This window comes from Opisthocomus hoazin, chromosome 1 (genome assembly GCF_030867145.1).
Source record: "Opisthocomus hoazin isolate bOpiHoa1 chromosome 1, bOpiHoa1.hap1, whole genome shotgun sequence".
In the NCBI taxonomy this organism is placed as follows: domain Eukaryota; kingdom Metazoa; phylum Chordata; class Aves; order Opisthocomiformes; family Opisthocomidae; genus Opisthocomus; species Opisthocomus hoazin.
The window spans coordinates 87,521,349-87,543,083 of record NC_134414.1 but is presented as its reverse complement, the minus strand read 5'-3'; the positions used below and the strand labels follow the sequence as shown (position 1 = coordinate 87,543,083).

Genomic DNA, 21,735 nt, shown 5'->3' with positions numbered 1-21,735 from the left:
CAGTTCTTACCAAATTTTATTTCCAGAGCTTAAGTTTTCAAAACTGTCTAAAGAGACATCCTTCAAGGCTGTAGAAGAAAACCCAATGATACACAAAGAGCTTGTCTCCTTACATTGTCAACACTCCCACCTCTCATTATATGCACACTTAGCAATCTCAAAAGTACTAATCAAGCACAAACGAGATGTTTCAGACAGTCAAAATCACACATTTACACAGCAGCCACTGTGAACTTTATTAAGAAAAGAAGTATTTGCCAGTTAAACTGCCATGACTTTATTGTCTTCTCTGCTTACTTGTAGAAAATCAGTTCTTTCATAATGGCTCTGGAAATCATTTATTGCCCAGGTAAACGCTGAATCACTGGCAACGTATGCTCTCCTTGGAACTCTGGCAGCCTTACCATGAAAATAGCTATATACACCTCTGCAAATGCAAAGTAAGCAACACGTCTTTCATTCAAGCAACAAAGTCACTCTTAAGGCAGATGTCATGCTAGCCAAACAGCAAAAACACCTTTACAGTAAGTAATCTTTTCTATTGTGACAGTTCCACAAAATGAAGTGCAATTGGTGAGGAAAAAAATCCTTAAGATACCAGTTACGCATTCCCTTCATGTAACTGTGTAGTCAAGTCTTATTTCTCAGGCCGAAGAGGCTGAGCTAAAATGAAACACAGCATGATGATCTTCATGAAAATGTCCTGTTGCTAATGCATCTGCTTTTGTCTCCTTTCCTCTTTAATAGTCCTATGCAGTCCTATGCATTAGAAGTCAGAACAAGGCTTCTTCATCTGGACTTGGGAGTTGTATTCAACCCTCTAAGTAACTCACAACGCAGTCTACACACATCTCTGAAAACGAGTTCTCCATTCCGAAGTAATCCAGCCATCACAGAAGATATTTCCTTATTTCTTCAACTCCATAAATTGTTTTAATTCCTTTTTCATCTTCATCTTGTAGCCACGTGGCAAAATAGCATTGTCATGGGCTACATACAGTAGGATTTATTCTTTATTAATAGCTTCAGTAGATTGCCCGAGGATTTTTAGTACTGTAGTAGGCTTCACATGCAGCTACATAAGCAGATTCTGGGAAGAAATCATCATGGTATTCTGCTAAAAACCTGGGAAGAAAGCACACCAAAAAAGAGAACAGAACATGAAACATTTAAGAGAAAAGTTATTTTCAAATTAATTTTTAAGCTCCGCAAAACCACAGCCTGGAAATTAAGAAATATTACACTTTGAAATGTGGCGTGCAAAAGTCTTGCCCTATTTTTACAAGTTTTACATAGTGAGAAACAACCTTCCCCTATCTTGCTCAAGATCAATAAAAAAAAAAAAATCCAAAAAGTTGAAGCTACACTCAGAAAAATAATGCAAAGAATCACAGAATCACAGAATCACAGAATAGTAGGGGTTGGAAGGGACCTCTGTGGGTCATCTAGTCCAACCCCCCTGCATAAGCAGGGTCACCTACAGCAGGCTGCACAGGACCTTGTCCAGGCGGGTCTTGAATATCTCCAGAGAAGGAGACTCCACAACCTCCCTGGGCAGCCTGTTCCAGTGCTCCGTCACCCTCAGAGAGAAGAAGTTCCTCCTCATGTTCAGACGGAACTTCCTGTGCCTCAGTTTGTGCCCATTACCCCTTGTCCTGTCACTGGGCACCACTGAAAAGAGCTTGGCCCCATCCTCCTGACACCCCACCCTTCAGATATTTGTAGGCATAAGAACTATCACAGAAGGAAAAAAAAAGCAGTGAAGAGATCTTTCTGCAACTTCTGTCAGTCATCTGCTCAGCATACCATTTTCATTTATGTCAAAACCAGGATTTTCAGTTATCACCACGTCAGTATCTTACACAAACGTCTAGCAACCAAGACAACTGTATCTTCTAAAGTAAGTAAAGCTATGATTTGTTCTTTCGTGTGCCTGTGCACTCAGGGTCTCCAGCCCTCATGAGTAGCTGATTTAAATATGGCTCTTAGACAAATACACATCCTTTGCAAATCCAGGATGTCTCTAGTTTCAGATTTCTCCAAGCTGGTCTTCAAATATTCAAACAGTCAAGCACCAAATATTTTATCATGTCTTCCTGTTCTACTAACATGCAAGTCTTTCTTTGGTTTTAGAACTGAAAACGAAAATCAACAGTGCTGCTACTAACACCCATAATAAACAGCTAAAATGACTGTAAGCTCTTTCCCTTGTATACAAAGATATTGGGTATACAAATAGGAGCACAATGATCATGTACTTCAGGGTTTAAGAAACAAGTTATACTGCAGAACAAAACACAGACATTCAAAAATACCTGGATATTAAAGATCAGCATCAATAAACATGGCAAAATATTAGCTACAGGTTCTCTGAGTTAGAGCAGGAAGCAATGGCATTTGCAGAATCCAGTTTCTCTCAAGAACCACTAGCTAGGGAGATGACCTCACTACTGGAAGCTAAAAATATCAGTTTTCTATAGCCAATACTCTGGACATAGAAAGTCCAAATTAAAAAGTTGCATAGATGAATGCAATTAAAACCACAGTGTTTCTCCAACCTCACTCACAGCTACACTGCCTGAACTAGGCATGTCCTTTGATCTTAAGAAAGCCAAAGCATCAAAGAACGTTGAGAAGATTCTCTATATAAGACAATCTAAATTTAATCAGGAATATATTAATTGCTGAGAGCTCATACAGAAATGTTACAGCACAAAACTCCAGGTAAATAAAAAAGGTTGAATTTCTCTCCCACACAATCCTTGTACATTAACATGGGCAAAGAAGTGCTACACTGGATGAGTAATGGGTTAAATCCTACCAGTTCTAGGAAAAGCAGTGAGAAATACAAGCTTTTTTTAGAAGAAATCAATCCTTCAGTGCGTCACCATTTATTTAGAAGGCACTTTGTCAACTTCCTCCATACTTGCTTATTTCATAGAGTTCTGTAATTAACAGTATAGAGGGACCGAGGGTGGTTTCTGATGTAAATATTTCAGGTTTAAGACAAGCAAGTGAACAGGCTGGACAACAAATAACACTTTCAGAAGATCAAATGGCAGTTTGTTTTTGTTTATAAAGATTACCTAAGTAATTGAGCAGAAAAGGCTCCATTACATGACCTGTAACAGTGTCTAATCAAGCACATCATTTCTGGCAATATTCAGCCGGGGCAGGCACTGCCAATAGGTAGAAAGATCTCTCTTGTATTTAAAGGATCCAAGTGGCTCTGCCACAAACAAATACCACATAAGCTATCATAATAAACATGTAAGAGCTAGGTAAATTTGAAGTTCTACACAGTCTTCATTCACACAACCCCAAGTGCATTAAATACTTTAGCACACCTTTTGTTTGTAAGTATTCATACTATGCTAGTTTCTCACTGGGTCCAACAGCAGCTTCCAGTTTTATTAAACAGCACAAAGCAAAAAGAATTACATAAATAAGGTTGAGAAAATTTTAAAAAAAAGCTTCTATGAAAACTATTTTGCTAAAACAAAAAAAAATGGTTTTAATATGACAGCATGTTACAGCTGTACTATACCAATATCCTAGTCACAGAAATAAAAGCATTTAAATAAATGCAATAAAAACATCAGTAAAATATTTTCCCCTGAAAGAACAAACTGCAACAAACTACTAAACAGTGAATCCACATTAGTTAAATGCTGGCAAAAGAATGAGCCAGAAAAGGTTTTTTTGAACAAAAAAAAAAATAGGACAAACCTAGATTAAAGCCACCAATATTTGATTAATACACTGTTTGAACCACACAACTTAGTGATTTACTAGCCCTTGTCTTGAAAACCATTCACCACCTACTTTTCTAGGCTTACCAGGCCACAAAATCCACTAATACTTCATAAAATGCCCCTTTTTCCCCATCCATGAGCTAGGAGACACTTCATAGAAAATCCAAAGAAACACAAAACCAATTCAAACAATAGATGCTCCTATTCTTCACTGAAATGTCATTCATTTGCACTACACACACATCTTACACATCTTATGAAAACCACCACAAGAGAGTACTAAAATTATAGCAACTTAGAAGCTAATAAAATGCCCGAGTCATCAACTGCTACGACCTCTGACTGTAGTTAGCTACAAACCACTTCCTGGGATATGTGGGATTGTTTGAAATAACACCAATAAAACAAAGGAACTTGTAGAGGACATTGGGTAGCTGTCAGTTCCAAGAATTTTAAGGGCAAGTAATGGGAAACAAGTTCATTTTCTTTTACCAATTTTCTGACTTTTGCTTAAGGTCATCAGTCATAAAAGCCAGTTTGGTGCCAGCTAAAGTAACAGCTGGTAAATATGAGAAATTTTAGCCGAGACCCTTGTGGCACAGCTACAACTCAAAACCAGCAGGCAGAGTGTATGCAGTTGAATGTACCTCTCTCTGTTCTTCATGTAACTGTTGTGAGAAGGAAACAGGCAAAAGAACGCAAGATCAGATTCTGTCCCAATCCCTTGTACATCCGTACACAAAGAGCAGTGGCCCTTCTAAAGCTGCTTTCTATTCAAACTACATTGCAGATCAGAAAGCTGGTGCAGAAATACTAGGAGTCTCCTAAGACACTTAGGTACTAGATATTTCACTAATGCTTTGCTCTTGGAAAAGCTGAAATAGCACAAAGATCAATTTCACTGGCACCTGCAAGTCATGAGCCAAGATTTAAAAACAGAGGAAGCTGTACTTAGCAAGCAGAGCCAATGGTCAGCTATAGATCAGAAAGCACATCCCTATTTAGCTATGCAGAAATTGTTTCCTTACTTGTAACTTACAAATCTGATAAATTCAGTCACCTGTTGCATAACTGCCTTTTTCGTTTTTATAATTTTTACACCGTTCATATGCGTACACCTACACAGTGAAACTGCTTACAAGTAACTGAGTTTTGAGATGCACAGTCCACACAAACATCCTGATGTAAGACTGCAAACTTTTTTCTCATCATGAGCATCCACAAAAAGAATACCTGTGCTTTATACTCCTGCTCAGAACAGAGATAACAGTGCACAATGCAGCTATTTCCCTCTCTACCACAGATTCCTAGAAGGGCAACAATTCAGAAAGGACTAGAGGGGGTGGAGACAGAAACAAACATGTGGGCAACCTAGCTTGAAGAACTCCTATGTTCTGATCTTCAGGTGTAGCAGCCTGCAAGCAAGTTTACCTCAGGTGACTCCAAGCAATAGCCTCACAAATATACTACCATCTGGCTGAGTTACACAGGCAGATCTACCAAAAGAGGCATAGAACTACTGTTACCTGCATTAAAAGGCCACTTGACATATGGGTCAAGAACATTTCTCACAGTCACTGAATTAAGATGAGCTTTAACAAAGCAAAAACATCCTTGTCTTGGCAGCATCGATACAACCTATTACCTCAACAGTCTCTGCATGAAGAAAAACACACTTCTGAACGTCAGCTATCACCATATGAATAAACTCAGGGATGAAAAGTGTGAAAATTATGAAGAAAGGAAAACCGTAGAATCTTAAGAAGGACAACCTCAGCCATAAAGGTATAAGAACATACAGTTAAAAGGAAAAGTTTCCAGGAAGGTGACATCTTGGTGAGTTCTAGTAGGTAAGCAGATGCTTTGATGAGATCAGTGGCCTGGGCTAGATGCTGTTTGAAAGGCAACTCTAATGATCTAAAGAAATTTGCTTAAAGACCATGATGGGTCCTAACTCTAAGTCAGCTCATCAAATGAAATGTCATTGGCAGATTAAGAAGCTACCTCTTCTCCAAGACTACTAGTCAAACACAGGATTTGAAAGCTAAAAGGCTTAGTTTCACATAGAAGTATATACCACCACCTGCCCCCCACCTAATCCAACTGATGGGCATGTCTCCATCTGGAAGGCAAAAGGGCAAAAGCTCGCCAACACAAAGTCCATCATAATCCCAATGCAGTCAACAGAACAAGTCAGGTGAAGTTTCAGATGTTTGTTCTGATATCCAGTGTCTCAAGAACCAAGCCAATGGAACAAACAGGCTTGTTTTGTTTAATGGACTCATGTCACTCATCCACATACAGAAACAGAGATCATCTTCCTTGGCCTTTAGAGAACTCTGAAGATGCTAAGCTGCCAACATAACAGTTCAGGTAACCAGGCTGAGCGAATGAAAAATAAAAGCGGTGACTTCTAGTCGATCTTTTGGGAAAATAGTCCCACAAAAGCTCAACACAGGAGTCCTTGGTTGGTCTTGAGCATGAAGACCCACTTTTGGCAAGGCCAGCACAGATCCCAGAATTAATTCGTAGAGCTGCCTTCTAAAAAAAGCTACCATAACACTTAAAATACTTTGGGCAACCTCCCACTTCGGATGCATGATCCAAACCTCTGCTATTATGATTAGGAATATGCTCCTCGTTCAAATACCCAGGCACCTGATGATTTGGTGAGCAGAAGGAAGAGAAACAATCCACACAGTGCAGTTTCAGAAAGTATTTGTGGCAAAGCAACTAAACCTTACTCAAGAACAATAAGCACACACGAGCAGATTCTGCAGACAACAAAAGCCTACAGAGAAGAAGAACCTGTACAATACCAAATACTCCTCACTAAGACACTTTCAACATAAAGGTGCCAAAAGTTTGAGAGGACCCAAAATGGCAGCTACCTTCCTAACCATTCAATGGACACAAAGCCCAAATACAATGGCAATAATGTCCTAAAGTAAGGCATATACATCCACTGTGCAAGTAGAATTCCTTAATTCCAAAGCGGTTCAGAAGTTTTTTAAAAAGTTCCCTTACCTTTTTGTACCTCTAAACCCACACCTCTCCACTGACACTCAGAATCTTGATTTAGGCTCCAATGCCATAAAGTTTTCTAGCATATCACAACTGCTAGGCTGCACAGGTACTTTTTGTCAGGTAATCAGTTAATCCCAAAATTGAGAGGCAAACAGAAAATCCCTAATCAATACAAAAAGTAGTAGCAGAACTGCATTATTTGTGATCTTTCAAGAAGTGATTTTTAATCAGCTGCCATCTTGCAACTTTATTAAATCACAACAAGCAGAAACTCCATCACAAGCAACTTCACCTAAATAAAGATGTTTCCTATTCCATTCACCATGTGCGATGCTTCATTTTTTCATTCTCAGAAAGCCACTAACCTCTCATTAATTGCACATTAGCACAGACTAGTGGTCATAATTCACCACTGCAATTACACATACTAAAGCTACACTCAAAAAAATGTTGAGCTATCAAAACTAGAGATCTATTTCTTAAGGTTACTTCAAACAACTTGTCATCTTTCTATATACACTTTTTATTACCACAGCCCCGTAACTTGGTTGCATTCTGGATTTGGTTTCCTTCTCATAAAACACTCAACAGTATTAAAATACTTTCTACCTGTGGAGGGAGAGCGGCACAATAGATATAAATAAGCAGGTTGTAAAACATCAGGAAAAAAATGAGATGTAAAATGAAAGCAACAACTTACAGGATATACCAAGTTTGAAATATCAGTGGGTTTTTAACAAAGCCGAAGTCTTTGACCATTAAGAACATAGCTTTCCATAAACTGAAATACTACATATTGGCCTCGTCTGGAAAAGTGCATTAGAAATTTTAGAAGCGTTATTTTTTAAATATTTCATCACTTACTCTTCTGTATTTCATGAAAGTCAATACACCTACGGCTTTCTGGAGTGCTGTACCATTTTGTTTTGCTTTTTTCCCTAAAATGCAAATGACATTGACTGAAATTACCTCAGTGAAGATGGGTCGTGCTATTCTTAAATCAGACATGTTATATTCTCCTAATTTTTAAGTATCTCCTGTTAGTCAACAGTCCTGAGAAGTGACCTCTGATCCCAAAGCAGTTTTCCAAGTCCAGGCTGTGTTCACATCAATGGAAACAGCAAAACAGAAACTGAGACCTTCTTACCTATCATTTCTCATCACTTAAGCAGCCTCTGGAGGCACACTAGGCACCTCACAATACAGAGAAGTTGTAGAATACAGCACATTCAGCATTTTATTAAAAATACACCTGAAATAAAGGAATTGGTTAAAAGGCAGTGTATTTACTCTACCTCAAATACTATTAACAGGCAGGGAGATTAATCAGGGGTCCTTTGTTAGTAACATTACCAGTTAGTAGGCACCCGTTACTGTGCTGGCTTCCGTTGCTTGGTCCTGAAGACCAAATTCAAACTGTAAGTGGAATTCTGTGAAACCAACTGGCAAGTTGTCACCAACGTCCATTCCAGACTGTTATTCTTCTGCAAGTATTATGAATTATTTCAGAGCTAAGTAATTTGAAGTGAAGACTAATAGTTTCATACTTAATTTAAGAAACTAACTGTCCTCACTACTGCAAATTCTGTAATTCAGAAATCAACTTCCATGTTCTCTATGAAGGAATTCTCAGTATGCACGCTGCACTAAGCACAAAGGGTACAGCTTCTACTTAATACGAAACTCACAGAAGCATTTCATACATCCCTTAAAAATATATGTTGTCTGGGAAACAGATCAATCTTGTCTAGCAGCAATCTGAGGGCACGACTTGAAAATATTACCCATGTAGCATCTCAAAGTGAATTTAATGCATCTGTCAAGTACTGAGTAAACTCGATAAAACAAGCTTGTAAACAAAGTGTTATACTAAATAAGTCTCAGTTTCTCGGCCCACAGGAGATTAATAGCACAAATCTTAAATGAAACTGTAAATTTTAGCCATAAAACCATAATACAAAATTCAATCAGCATCTATGCCAGAACTAAATCAGTGGCGTACCACATGAAAGTCTTCTCTAAAAATACATGAACTACTTACGCTTGGACTACTGTGCCTAAAATTCAAAGAAGATTCAGAAACAGTTTTATTAATGCTAACAGACAGCTTCAATCCCTTGTCTGCTATTAGAAAAAGAAAGAAAAGTAGAATACTTCAACTTGTCACTCAAGGCCAATTCACTAAAAGAAATCAGACAGTCTCAAGCAAAGTGGCTGCTATCATCTAATGCATACAGACTGTGTAGGATAGTTCTTGCCTTTCAAAAGGTAAGCCAGAACAAAACTGACAGAAAGTATTTCCACTAGACATCCATTAATCCTTTCATTCCCAAAAAGCAAAAGACAGAATGCGAAAACTGAAGAATGCAAGATGTCACCTCAGCCTCAAGTTTTCCCTTGTGATGAGAAACCGGTAACGCCAAAGTATTTCTGTGATAAAAATCAAGTCTGAACAAGTTTCCAGAAAATGTAATTGTTTAATCACTTTCCATGACATATGGGACAAAGAAAGCAGTGCCCAAATGAAAGACATCCTTATGCGCCATGAATAAGTCTTAGGCAAGGAAAAAAAAAAAAAAAATCTAGTAGTTTGCATTGGTTTCCAAGTTACCTATTTGAATACACAGTAGCATATCTGATAAGGAAATTAGTCTAAGAATACTTACGACAAAGCTATCCAAGATCGCATGCTACCTACAGCAGTAACTTAGAAGCTTTTTCAGGAAGGCTCTCAATTTGACCAGTTCTGACAAAACCAGAGAGATCATTATTTCAGCATAGAAAAGAAACTTCCATAACAGCATCAGCAAAACACACATGGCACTGGCTTAGAAAGCACTTGAAAAAAGCCATAGCCCTCCAATATTTTGTTGTACCGGATACTTGATACCCACACTATGCTTGCCTTGTGGGGCTCATTTTGGTTTAGCATAGTCTGGTCTTGAGGACTGAATGCCCCCTAGTACTGGAGCACACTTCTGGTTAAGTATTTTCCAAAAGGAATCCAGCCTGTGTACTCAGAGCCCTCTGCAATGCAACACAAAGCATGCTAAGTGGGAACTACTGAGAGATTTGCTTCAAAAACACAGTTCCATCTGACCTAAAAACGTTGATGTGGAAACATCGCCGGCCTTTTTTTTTTTTTTTAAGTTTCTATTAAGAGATGACTACACATTTCAACAAAATGGTCAAAAAGATAAATATGACACATATGGATACTACCACTAGAACTTTCAGTTTAATCACCTCCCTACTTGTATGGCAGGTGGGGGACATGTTTCCTCCTTTCCTCTATTCCACTCCACCACAGCTCACCCGTAGAATGGGCACGAAGAAACTGCATTTAAGATGCTAAAGAGTAGAGACCTGCTCTGACCAACACAAAAGAATATGAACAGGTAGAGGTCTGACAAAAACTTGTCTGATCCACAGTGAGTTAAGCAGCCTAAATAATACTGACTCCAGGCAAAAACAGGTTTCCAACGATAAGACTAACGCTGTCTGTTTAACTTTCAAAGATATTTTGAAGGATCTGACAAAGTAGAGATGTAAAAACGAATCAGTAAAACTTAAAAATTAAATGCTTCAAGAGAAAAATTTTGTATTGTAGAAACTTTGACATTTGAGACACCTTCTATTTTCAAAAAACAACTGAAGTAAAAGCATTTTCAAGCTTTCATCTCCCTGATCTCTAACAGGACTTTTGACTTGCTAGCGCCACATTATGTTACTTCTCAGAATGTGGCTCCTTAAGAGTCGCTACCAAAACGAAGCTACGAGTTCCACATTTCTTCCAGATGTATACCACTTACAACACTTTCTCCTGTAATTTTTCCTGAGCAAATTTATTTTCCACCGTATTGATGCTGCACAATACAGTGCCACACTAGACAGCTAACTACCACTACAATATCATGCAGAGACATTAACTAGAGTACCTGACAAAGCTATCAGCTGATCATGGTGAAGGTATGACCATACTGACTCCAGCTGTGGAGCTAGCACAGTCAGAAGGAGTTTAGGCTCCTCTACAAGCCACTGCATTGCACAACAGAGAAACCTTTCTGTTTAAAGCTCAATTAGGACAGACTTTTCTTTACAATAAAGAACTCTACCATAATTAAAAACATGTTCTGAACCACAAGTTTCTCCCCCCCTGCTAATACTGATGCAACATCAAAATTCTCAGATTGTGGTCTCAAAAATAACAATGCAGAGCTTGTATTTCCTCACAAAACATGCTTCTTAACCAAGTCAGACTTTTCATTCTAAACATACTAGCAAATAAACTTTTACACATGGTCCTCTAGCACTGTGTTTATCAAAACTTTAAGTAGGGAGTTCAGGTTCCCTTGAATTTGAATAATAGAATAAAAAATCTTGTATTAATCTTTACTCAAATTGTTATTATTAAAATATTATAATAATTTTATCATATTCTTGTAGTCATAGCAAATTAACATCTTATTTTAAACACCTTTTGCCATTCCAGGACACCTAGATCTACATAACACCACAAACACTGCTGTGGTACATTGTGTCACATTACCTCAGAAACATTTCGAAGTGTTTTACTAAAGCCTTTAGGTTTTTGTCAGGAAAGCACATCTTCCCCAGTATTTCTGGTAGCTTTACTGTAAATAAGAAAAATAATGTTTACATTTGTTCTTTTAAATGCAAATTATACTTACTTTTATCCACTATACAGAAAAAGAATTTAAAAATTTCTTCTCCCCACAGCCTCCACCAAAAAGAAACATGCTGAGAAAATGAATGCTGCTTGGTTTAACGATGTTTGATAGTGTATCGGAAGCAATGTTTGTTTACTTTTCTTAAATGAAGACTTACAGAGCCAGTAAGCGACAAGCAAGTTTATGAACAGCCCGAGAGTTTTAAACAGATTAAGATGTACACTTCTCCATGAATAAAAACTAAGTATCATAAAGCAAACAGAAAATCACATGGATATGGCCACTAAAAAAAAAACCAAAACAAATAAAGCAATTTTGATTCAGCACAGAGTTTTTGCATCAGTTTACCAAACATCCGTAGCAAATGTTGAGATCCATAGATATATGAGGGAGGTGGTGGTTGATCGCTTGGTGGATAATTATCTGGCATCAATTTCCAGGACAAAACCTAAAACGTAAGACATGAAAATGTTGGTTATGAAATCTTCATAGCACCATAAATAATTTAGTCTGTGCAGAACTTCAAAATCAAAGATGAAATAAGTAATACAAACAAAACCATTTCTTACATAGCCCTACTCTGAGGTCAATGAAACCTTTAATCATTGAATCTAGGACAGTAACATAAAAATCTGTTACCTCATTCAATTCGTTGTTTCTTCTACCTTCAAAGCCAGTAAAAACTGCACTCCCCTCTTTGCTAGGAGTCAAAGTTATAGGAGAAGATGATCCACTGTGGACAGGGGTTTCTTCATAAGCGAAGGAAAAGCAAAACAAATTAGAAATAAATTTTATTATGTTTTATGGTATTAGCCATTAAGCATAACTAAGGCCTGCTGCTAAAATGTTTAAACACTGGAATTCAATAAATGCTATCCTAAAGTAGGCCCACAGGAAAGTAGCTCCTTGAATTCTGATGAGAAATACAGTATCAAAGTACTGAGAATACTATTTTGTACTTTTCCCTTTGTTATAAGCTTCAGAGATAAATAATTGATATAAAAAGTAATGAATTCCCATTTCAATCATTCAGTTCACAGTCCAGATGACACTGAAAAAAGAAGACTTAAAATCTTGTTTAGAGCAATAACTTAAAGAGCAAAACCTACTTTTTTCCAGGTGCAAGAAGAGCTTTGGCATAGAAGCTGGGGTGTCAAGATGCCGTCGTTTAGGTTGTGGGGAAGCACTGCTTTCTGACAACCTGTCACAGTTAGAGCTATGGCGTGTAGAACGTCTCAGCGACTGCAGTATTTCAGGTTCAGCTTTTCGTCTTTTTGGCGTGGCTGGCTCCCCTGTTGTAGGCTGGCTGTCAGTTGACTGAGGCGTTGGTGGATTCAGCAGAGGAGGACTTGGGGAAAGCTCCTCCTGATTTCTAGGAAATCAAGGCAGCTTTAGAGAAGTGATCTGGGCTCTTGCCCCGAAAGAGATTCTTTTAGTTTCACAGAACTTGTTAAATACTTAGTCATATTGGAAGTCTCCTCCCAGTAACCAAAGTGATCAGGCTTTCTATTAAATACTGTTTTCCAGAAGCGTATTTATGTTCAAATTTAAAACTTAATGAACTCAAATTTACATTTCAGTGTAATTTTTTTTTTTGCCCACAAAGTTGCAGCATAACTCTACACCACTTAGTACAAATCCCTTTTGAAGTGAACCAGATAGAAATTCGGAACCCGAATGCAGGCAAGCAATTCACATAGAAGTTCAACATCTTATCAAGACAATTTAAGTCGAAGTCTGTGAAAAGCCATCCTATTCTGAACACCTAACCACATTCTGCTGCATTTTCCTCAGGAGATAAGCAGTATTTGACTCCGTATACCCAACCTACCTGTTAGTACTTGTTGAGTTTTCTTTGATGGGAAGAAAGAATTTTGATGAAGTCACCTTCTTATATTGAGCTTGTTCATAAGGATACAGCAAAATTATCGGAAGTGTGAAGTCAAAGGTTATTCTCAGCCCATCCACCATCTCTTTACATAGCTCAACACTAGAGGGGAACAAAAAAAAAAAAAAAGGATTTATGAATTTCAAAGTTGCATGTCAAAAATATTTCAGTGCAGTTGTAGGAAATTCCCTTTTAATACAGATCACTAACACCTTAACTACAGTATGCTGACTTCATCACTAAGTAATGATGAGTGATTAAACCATACTTAGAGACAGTGATTGCTGTTAGTACTTCAGACAAATGCAAATTTTAAAAGTCTGCTTAATGAGGTCAAAGTCATACAATTGTTCTGTTGTATTACTATTTACTGGATTAATAAAATCTACTTTACAGTAAATAAAGTTAGATTTTCATGTAAGCATTATTTTGTTTTCCCACGTTTAGTAGGCTTGAAAAAGAGGCACCTGCCAGAAAAAGTAAGTATGTTTGCAACAGATTGAATTTCTGTCTAAAGGGCCTATGCAGAATTTGATGCAGTTAAGGCTGTGCTTAAGAGCTATCCGGCAAACCAACAAAACCAGATACATTTGCACTAGAGATCAGTTTCCAGTGGCCTGCTCCTGGTAACGAAAGCATTACATTTAGAGGCTACCAGGAACTTCAGTTTTGTTCTTGTGTAAAAGACTCACAATGTTAGGTGGTGAGTATATGTGCCATTACAAGCAGAATCAAGAACACCCAGTCCAGCTCGCCTCCAACACTTCTCACCTCCATGAAGGTACTCATCTCTCATGTCTCAAGTGCATATATGTGTATGGTAACAGTTATTTGATTCTGCCACAATGACCCATGTTAGAAATTCCATACCTCCTACTACCATTCCATATCACCTGCTAAAACTACTGCCTTTTTTCTTTAAAAAAAAAAAAAATCAAAATAACACTATATATAAATTGTGTCAGGGGACCATCATGTCCAGATATTCTATCACATCCAAGAAGGTCAATTACCTTCTGTGTTAGAGCAGTTATGGGTAATACAGTAATGTTGTCACCTGAACCTCTCCTACTTAATGGATCACTGAAATTATACACATGTTCCTTGTTAAAGGACCTTCTTTACTGAGGAAGTCACTTACACATACACCTTTAAAAACCATAATGTGCATACAACCTTCTGTTCATATTTCTCGTATCTCATCTGAATTCATGTTTGGGAATTTATATTAAAAAAGAAAGTATCCTTTATCTGTCAAATAATAACTGACATCAGCATAAAGCAAGACACTGACATAGACCAAAATATTGCAAGGAATTGCACAATTATGCACCATTGAAATAGAACACAGTAACAAAAATCAAGATTTCTCTTTGCTTCTTTATCTAAGTGTACACTGGGGTAAAATTTTGTATTTTATCATTCTCCTCTAATACTGAGAATCTTTAACATAACAGGAAAAAAAACCCAGCCACACTGCAAACACGCAGGGTTAACATACTGCATTTGTAGCATGGTAGAAGAATATACAGCTCAGGTGAGAAAACAGAAACTAAGATACAATCAATTTTCAAAACTGGGATTAGTGTTACCACACACATTGTTTCCCTACATATTGACTCTAGGATTTAAAGATGATATGTCAAATAAAAAAAAAAATTAAAAAAAAAAAATCACCCGCACTTGGAGTTCTCTATAAGTGTTTGTATAAAATTTTTATCCTTTATAAAACTTGAACCTGTCCAGTTTTATTTCAGCAGGGAATTTTCATATCAGATACTCTCTCACTGCTAAAAAAATTCTTCACATAGACAACAGCAACACATTCTTCCGAAACAGGTCACAATATCCACAAGAACTTACATGATAAAAGGGGATATTAATGCTTTTGCATAATGACTTTTCAGACGATAGGGACTCTCTCACTGATACACAAATTGTCAGTGTTACTGTACCATAGATAACTGTCAAATATTTTAAGCCCCATAAACAGACACACATCACAGTATAAGCTTGCAGAAGTGAACAGCCTTGAAACAGAACACGGAATGCAAGATCATTCTTCTTGTGACAATAGCACTGGACTAAAGCTGACTTACTTCTTCTCTGGTGGCACATAATGAAGATTCATATTAGCATGTGGAGTCATCTGATGGTGCCGAGATCTTTCATTGGCTGAAAAAGCAGCATTAATAGCAAAATGCTTCACATATGACTCCAGGATGGTTATTATATTTGTCTGACAAGGAAGCTTCACTAGCTGAAAAAGAAAAAACAAATCAATGTCTTACAAAAAAAAAAATTAGTAAGTCTACCAAACTAAAACAAGTTATTTCATGAGTGATTAATTTGAACCCTTAAACTGCATTTTTGATCAATCCTTTGCAAACATCTGCACAAACAAAAACATGGTCAGGTTAACAACCTTACTACATTTCCAGCTTTAAAAAACGATCTGCACTTTAAAACACAATTGGGTACTGAAATGCAACATTCTTAAATTTATTACGACTCACTGCTTTAGCTATAAAGAAGTCTGCTCCCTACAGTCTTTTCATTCTTTCTTATCCTGTCTAAGCTCACCTTTGCAATAAAAAGTTATACTCAGTAACTACCTCTGATGCCCTGCCCCCCCCCGTGCACATTCATTTCATGGCTTTTATTTCATACCCGTTTTCTTCTATTAATATAGTAACAGTCTTCCTCAAGCTTCTTTTTCAAGACTTCAGGAATTTCTATGCTTATTGCTCTTTCTTCCATGTCCCTTTTTGTGTGAGTGTCTTGTTCTTCTTTCTACAACAGACCAGTGCAAGAAGCAACATGTTGGTTGTGCTTATGAATATTAGTGAAAAACAACTTCAGTCATCAGGATACAATATAACAGTCAAGTTTTGTCATGCAAAAATAAAACATATAAAGTACAGTAAATATTTAAGTGGATAGTAGCCTTATTGTAAGCAATTTAACAATACTGCTTTGAAGCAAATTCATTTTTTAAAACTTTTTTTTTAAATTTAGCATTCGCTGAAGTATTTAACAGACAAGACTGAATTGAAATTTGTTAGGTTTTGCTGCTTCACATCACCTACACTGTAGCAGCTAGATTCCACAGACCTCCAGAACAACTGTTTACACTACATCTTTTTGATAAGGTAGAGAAAACAAATGTTTTTTCTTTAAGTCAGTCTTCCACTTTTTAATTTAATGCCAGAGCTGACATGCCTGTTTCACAGTAAAATACAAAAGCCAGAAAGATCCTGCTGCTATCAGAATTTGTCCAAGCCGCACAGACCAGTAAAATTTTACGGTACCCACAAATCTGAATAATCTAGTTTGCTATGTTTTCTCCACATAAGCCTTACGTGGAGAAAGAGAGGAAAAGAAGCAAATGTGTATTTTTAGATTAATACCAACGAATTCTACACGAATATGACATCTTCCATAATTTTCAAAAATTCAACCACAGTCAGCACCAGGAGTAAAAAAATTATGCCTTTAATTCCAGCAAAACACCCAGCTGTGGCTTATATTTCATCTACTTCAATTTTTCCAGAGTTTAAAATACAGATGTTTAAATTCCATTATGTCAAGGAACTCATGAATATACCATTTCTGTCCTCTCTTCTATGTCACTTTCTTCACTTTTTATTTCTTCATCTGTTCCTTCATCACTGTCATCAGAAGAAGAACTACTTATAGCTGTGTAAAAGAGATTTCACATATTTATCTCAGATTATTACACTGCAGAGGTTAATACCAAACAATAGCAAGCCTCAATGCAAAAAAAAAAAAAAACAAAACACAACCCAAAACCAAAAGACCACAACTAGCCTGTTATGTTTAATGAGGATAAATAATTCTAATTGAATTAAACACACAAGTATTACTTACAGCACACTATAAACTTTAAAATATGTAAGTCAAGAAGTTTACAGCAAATATTCTTTCATCCTCTCTAACTGAAAAACATTTTTAAAAGCTCCCTACATTTCTGAACACTCACAGGTCTTTCAATTTTCATTGGACTTTAGTTCTGAACAGGAGATTAACACTTCATCTTTCAATCAGAAGGTCTGGACCTGTGCAGCAACAGTTGCCAGAACACCAGTTAAGTGCCAGCCAGCATTCCTGCTGGTTTTCAAGCTACAAAGGAAAACGCTATGAAATGGAAGAGCTGACTTGAGAATGAAATCAGCCAGTCAGCTGACAAGAAACAGATCTTTGTGCCAGGTAGACTAGAGAAAAAGAAGATCTTATTGCCTCCTAAAATATGTAGAAACACTAGCAGGGAAAGTATCTTGTTTCCTAACACCAAATAAAGAAAACTGAGGGCTTCTTACACCTAGTAATACTACATTAAACAAAGCAGCATTAAGCTCTGAAATCACCGATTAGAATAGCTGAGTGAAAGTGACACAAGGAAAAGCCTCTGGAACACAGGAAGGAGATAACTTAATAGACGTTTAACATGAAACAGTGCTCACTCTTCATATGGCTGTCTCCATATGTTTCAAATAGGACTGTGATGCTCTTGTGTCATCCCAATAGCAAGTTACAGCATGCACTGTACCCCTAGCTCAAAGTTAAAAGCCTCATGTAAGTTCTGAAAGAATGAAAACAAGCTCACAGTTTTCGCTACTCTCATCATTTTCTTCAGCAGGAAGGCTTTTCAATACAGAGTCAACACCAGGCAACCTGCAACGTCTCTTCTTTCTTCCCTTTCTTCTCCTACAGAACATAAAATCGTTCACCAAAATTTGGCTAATATTTGTTTCTCCTAGCAAATTACACTACATGCAACTGCACAGGAAATGTATGTTTGAGTTATTTTCATTAATTAACATTGAAATAATTTGGACAATGCTTATTTGAGAGTGGATACCTTAATGTCTGTGCATTACCTCATATTCATGTTCTCAAGAAGATCCTCAAGCCTTGGCCAACCAATATTAGATTACTGCCTTTGGCTGAAAAACACTTCAGGTTTTCCTGATTTATTTTTCAAGTACATTTCTTTGGGAAGATGTAGATCCCACACACAAGCATTTCGCAGCAACCATTAAGAATAACATAGTTATTGAGTGTTAGTCTTTTAGAGTGTTGTTTAGCAAAATACGCAGGTATCTACCTTGGTATGAAAAGAATAGCTCTCTAGATCCACTGACTGCACTGAGTAGACATCTACCATCTACAGCATGAGCTTAGAGGCCAAGCTCACTCACAGACACTTGGAAGTATCTGTTTGAATCTGAAAATGAATCTCTCATTCATTTTGAGACCAAAAGGATTTCTTACATGCGAGCCACAGCCTTCCGTGCCAATTTACGCTGTAATCTGCGGTTTTCATCTGTATCACGAAGAACATGATCTTCAGCCGCCCATCTATCCCAGCTAAGGACAGGTCAAAAGAAAATTATTAACGGCTATGAATATACGTCACTCATGATTACTAATCAATTAATATATATTAAATCTAAAAAACACTCTTTTAATGTCTTTCAGAAGCAACATCTGTATCACAAGATTTGCATCCTTTTGTGTTCACATGGCTTCAAGTCTCATATTGCTATTTAAAATCTCTCAAACCTTGATTTAACATGCAACAGTGTTTGCAGCACCGACACATACAGCACTATGTATCAGTCGGAGACTACACTCCTGTACTGGCCTTGATAACCGAACAATCCCGGTCTAGATTTAAAAAAGTATAAACTCCTTTTATTAATGGAAACGTAGGAGCCACAAGTCTATGCCAAAGACAGTTATCCCACAAAGTTTAAACTCATGGCTATCAAACTGATCCACTGAAATTTATGGATACAGACGAATGCGTCAACATGAGCAAGCACATTAAAGGCATTCACAAACCCAAAAACATTCACACAAACAGCGAAGTCCTTTGATACTCTATGCAATGCTTTTCTTTACAGATGTTTTACTATAAGAAATGGAAGAGTTGAAACCATGCATACAGGTTCTTACCTTCTGTTCCAACCGTTAAAATGGATCAGATATTCTGGAATCTTTCTGCCTTTCTCATCTTTTCCAACAACAATATCAACAACCTGAAACAAATATTGAATAGCATGGATTAAAAAGCTTGAGAGAAAGTGAGCTTTCCAGTATTTAGGGAATTTATGCACAAAGAAAAAAATTAAATATTTACAGAAATGAAATATACCTGTAATTTTTCCACTGAATATTGATATGAGCAGAAGATACAGATTCTACTAAATGGTCAGAAAAACTAGCTTTTTTCTTGAGCGCTTTTAAAGTTGGGGACTGTTAGCCATCTTTGTCCTGTTCTCAAACATCCCGTGCTTGCAAGACAGACAAAGGGAGATGCAAAACAATGACAGTATCACACTACGGATATGCAGATACACATCTGGACTACTAACGTTTTTTCCTGCTCTTCAGGCCCTCAACGCAGGACAGAGTATTATATATGTGTGTGTATACATATATATAAAAACCTCAGAAACACTATTCTCTTGAACAACACTGAACCTCAGCCACAAAACATTAAAAGGCTTTGTAAATATCTGAGCCTTTGTTTTCTTCCTTGTCTGAAAGGCTTTGCACCTCAAAAGACACTCCAGGTGGATCATTAAGAAGAGCATCAGGACTAGTAATAACAGAGGAATCATTCTGCCTGCACTTGAATGGCTCTCAATAGACCATGTATCTCCAGATGCACACAGTAGCTTGGCTCCAGCAACATTTTAACTTGGGAGGCCAGAATTTTAGAGCTATTGACAGAATCAAGGACAGTTATGCTGGAGTTTGGGCTATTTGACAGTAAAGAAGAAAAGGCAAAAACAGACTTTGGGCACTCAGGTTACATCTAGGGCTGGCAATTAAAGCTCTTAGGGTGATCAGAGCATAGGAACACACGTACAAACAAAAGAGCAGACCAAAATATTTCAGGAAGGTGGAGTTCCTGATCAAGGATGTTTGAAAAACACTGATCTACACTACTATCAAACGTGCAGCAGAAAGTATCAATCCGGTCAGGAATCCGGCTCCACCACCTCCCTTTTCACCCCTCCCCGTAACAAAACGAAGCGAAAAAAAATGAACTGTTTCCAAGTTACCTACAGATGACTTCGGATTGAAAAATTATTTCGCGTCCCACTGATACCTCAAAACAGTATTATGTTTACACAAAGCTCTACAATTACCATCCCCGTCCTTCAAGGCAGGCCGAAGGGAGTCAGTCAGCTCCCAACTGCCACACTTCGGGGTCACCAGTCACTGCCTGCTACCGTGTTTCTCTACGCCCTCCCGCACCGCCGGTACCGTTCGCACCCTCCCGCAAGGCGGAGGGGCGGGCAGTACGGGCAGGGCAATAAATCCTGCCAGGCTACGAAAGCGCGGGGCGGAAACTGCGGATTTCGGAGTCACTCAGCAGGTGCTCAGCCGCCAGCGGCAGGCGGACACCGAGCCCGACGCTTCCAGAGCCTCTCGGCGGCTCCGCTCTCTGCCTGACGCCACAGCAGGGCCCCGACGGCCGGGGCTCCGCCGCCCCTTTGTCCCCCCGGCAGCGGGACGCCCCGGCCCCGGGGCGGAAGGCCGGGCTGAGACGCCCGGGGGCGATGCCGGCGGCGCATGGAGGGAATGGGGGGTGGGGGCAGGCCCGGCGGCGACGGGCACCGCCTCGCTTTGTCTCCCGGCCCCGTGACGGCGGGCCGCCCCCGCCCCGCGGCCCCCTCGCCTGCTCCCCACACCCCTCCCCTCCCCGGGCCGGGCCGGCGTCCGTTTCCCGCAAGGAGCGCTGCCGGCGGAGCCGCCTCTCCCCACCTCCGCCTCCTGGCCGGGGCCCGCAGCCGCTTCCCCCTCCGCCTCCCGCCCGGGGGCGCGCGCAACGCCCGGCGGGGAGCCTTAACGGCGGCAACGGCGGCGGGCAGGGCTCCGCGCCGGCCCCGCCCCCCGCGCTCCCCCGCGGCGGGGGGGCCGGTCCGCGCGCGGCGGGTCACCTTGGCATCATAGAGGACTTTGGCCTTGGTGGGGTCGGGCTCGAAGCAGAGAACTCTCTCCCCCCGGTGGAACTTAAATTTCATTCCCCGCGAGGTCATTTGCTCATCATGGCGCGAAGGGGAGCGGCCCCGCCCCCTCCCGCGGGGGAGGCGCCGCGCCCGGCCCCGCCCCGCCCCCGCCGGGCCCCGGCTCCCCCGGCCGAGGCGGGCGGGCGGCGGGGAGGCCGTCGGGGCGCGGCGCGGCGCGGCGCGGGGCAGCGCCCGGTGTCCGCTGCCCTGGGCGGGGGAGCGGCGGCCGCCCCGCAGCCCGGCCGCCCTCCTGCGCCCGCCCCGCCGCCGGTCACGCGGGGTGCGCGGCACGGGAGGCTGGGAGGGGGCGCGTCCCTGCGGGCGGG

At 39.5% G+C, this 21,735-nt stretch overlaps 1 protein-coding gene across 2 annotated transcripts; it reads right to left on the bottom strand.

Annotated features, from left to right (window-relative positions):
- Positions 1-204: 204 nt before the first annotated feature.
- MSL3 (MSL complex subunit 3) lies at positions 205-21,504 on the bottom strand. Of its 2 annotated transcripts, XM_075428430.1 has the most exons (14): positions 21,341-21,504; positions 19,344-19,426; positions 18,657-18,752; positions 17,989-18,089; positions 16,969-17,060; positions 16,032-16,154; positions 15,461-15,621; positions 13,305-13,463; positions 12,583-12,845; positions 12,113-12,222; positions 11,822-11,921; positions 11,332-11,416; positions 9,449-9,528; positions 1,038-1,125 (listed from the first exon to the last, which is right to left on the bottom strand). In XM_075428430.1, the coding sequence occupies exons 1-13, from the start codon at positions 21,437-21,439 to the stop codon at positions 9,477-9,479; spliced, it is 1,524 nt and encodes a 507-aa protein (XP_075284545.1). In that variant the 5' UTR covers positions 21,440-21,504; the 3' UTR covers positions 1,038-1,125; positions 9,449-9,476. The 2 variants fall into 2 exon arrangements, with proteins under 2 accessions (XP_075284536.1, XP_075284545.1); XM_075428421.1 differs by lacking the exon at positions 9,449-9,528 and having other exon boundaries at positions 205-1,125; positions 21,341-21,503.
- Between the last annotated feature and the right edge of the window lie 231 nt (positions 21,505-21,735).

What these genes read in the sequence shown, in the direction of transcription:
- MSL3 (XM_075428421.1), bottom strand. Translation starts at nt 21,439, where the DNA reads ATGACCTCGCGGGGAATGAAATTTAAGTTCCACCGGGGGGAGAGAGTT. An exon ending in TTTAACGGTTGGAACAGAAG is followed by an intron (nt 18,753 to 19,343) that starts GTAAGAACCTGT and finishes ACCTGTCCTTAG; the next exon opens with CTGGGATAGATGGGCGGCTG. An exon ending in ATATTAATAGAAGAAAACGG is followed by an intron (nt 15,622 to 16,031) that starts GTATGAAATAAA and finishes TTTCTTTTTCAG; the next exon opens with CTAGTGAAGCTTCCTTGTCA.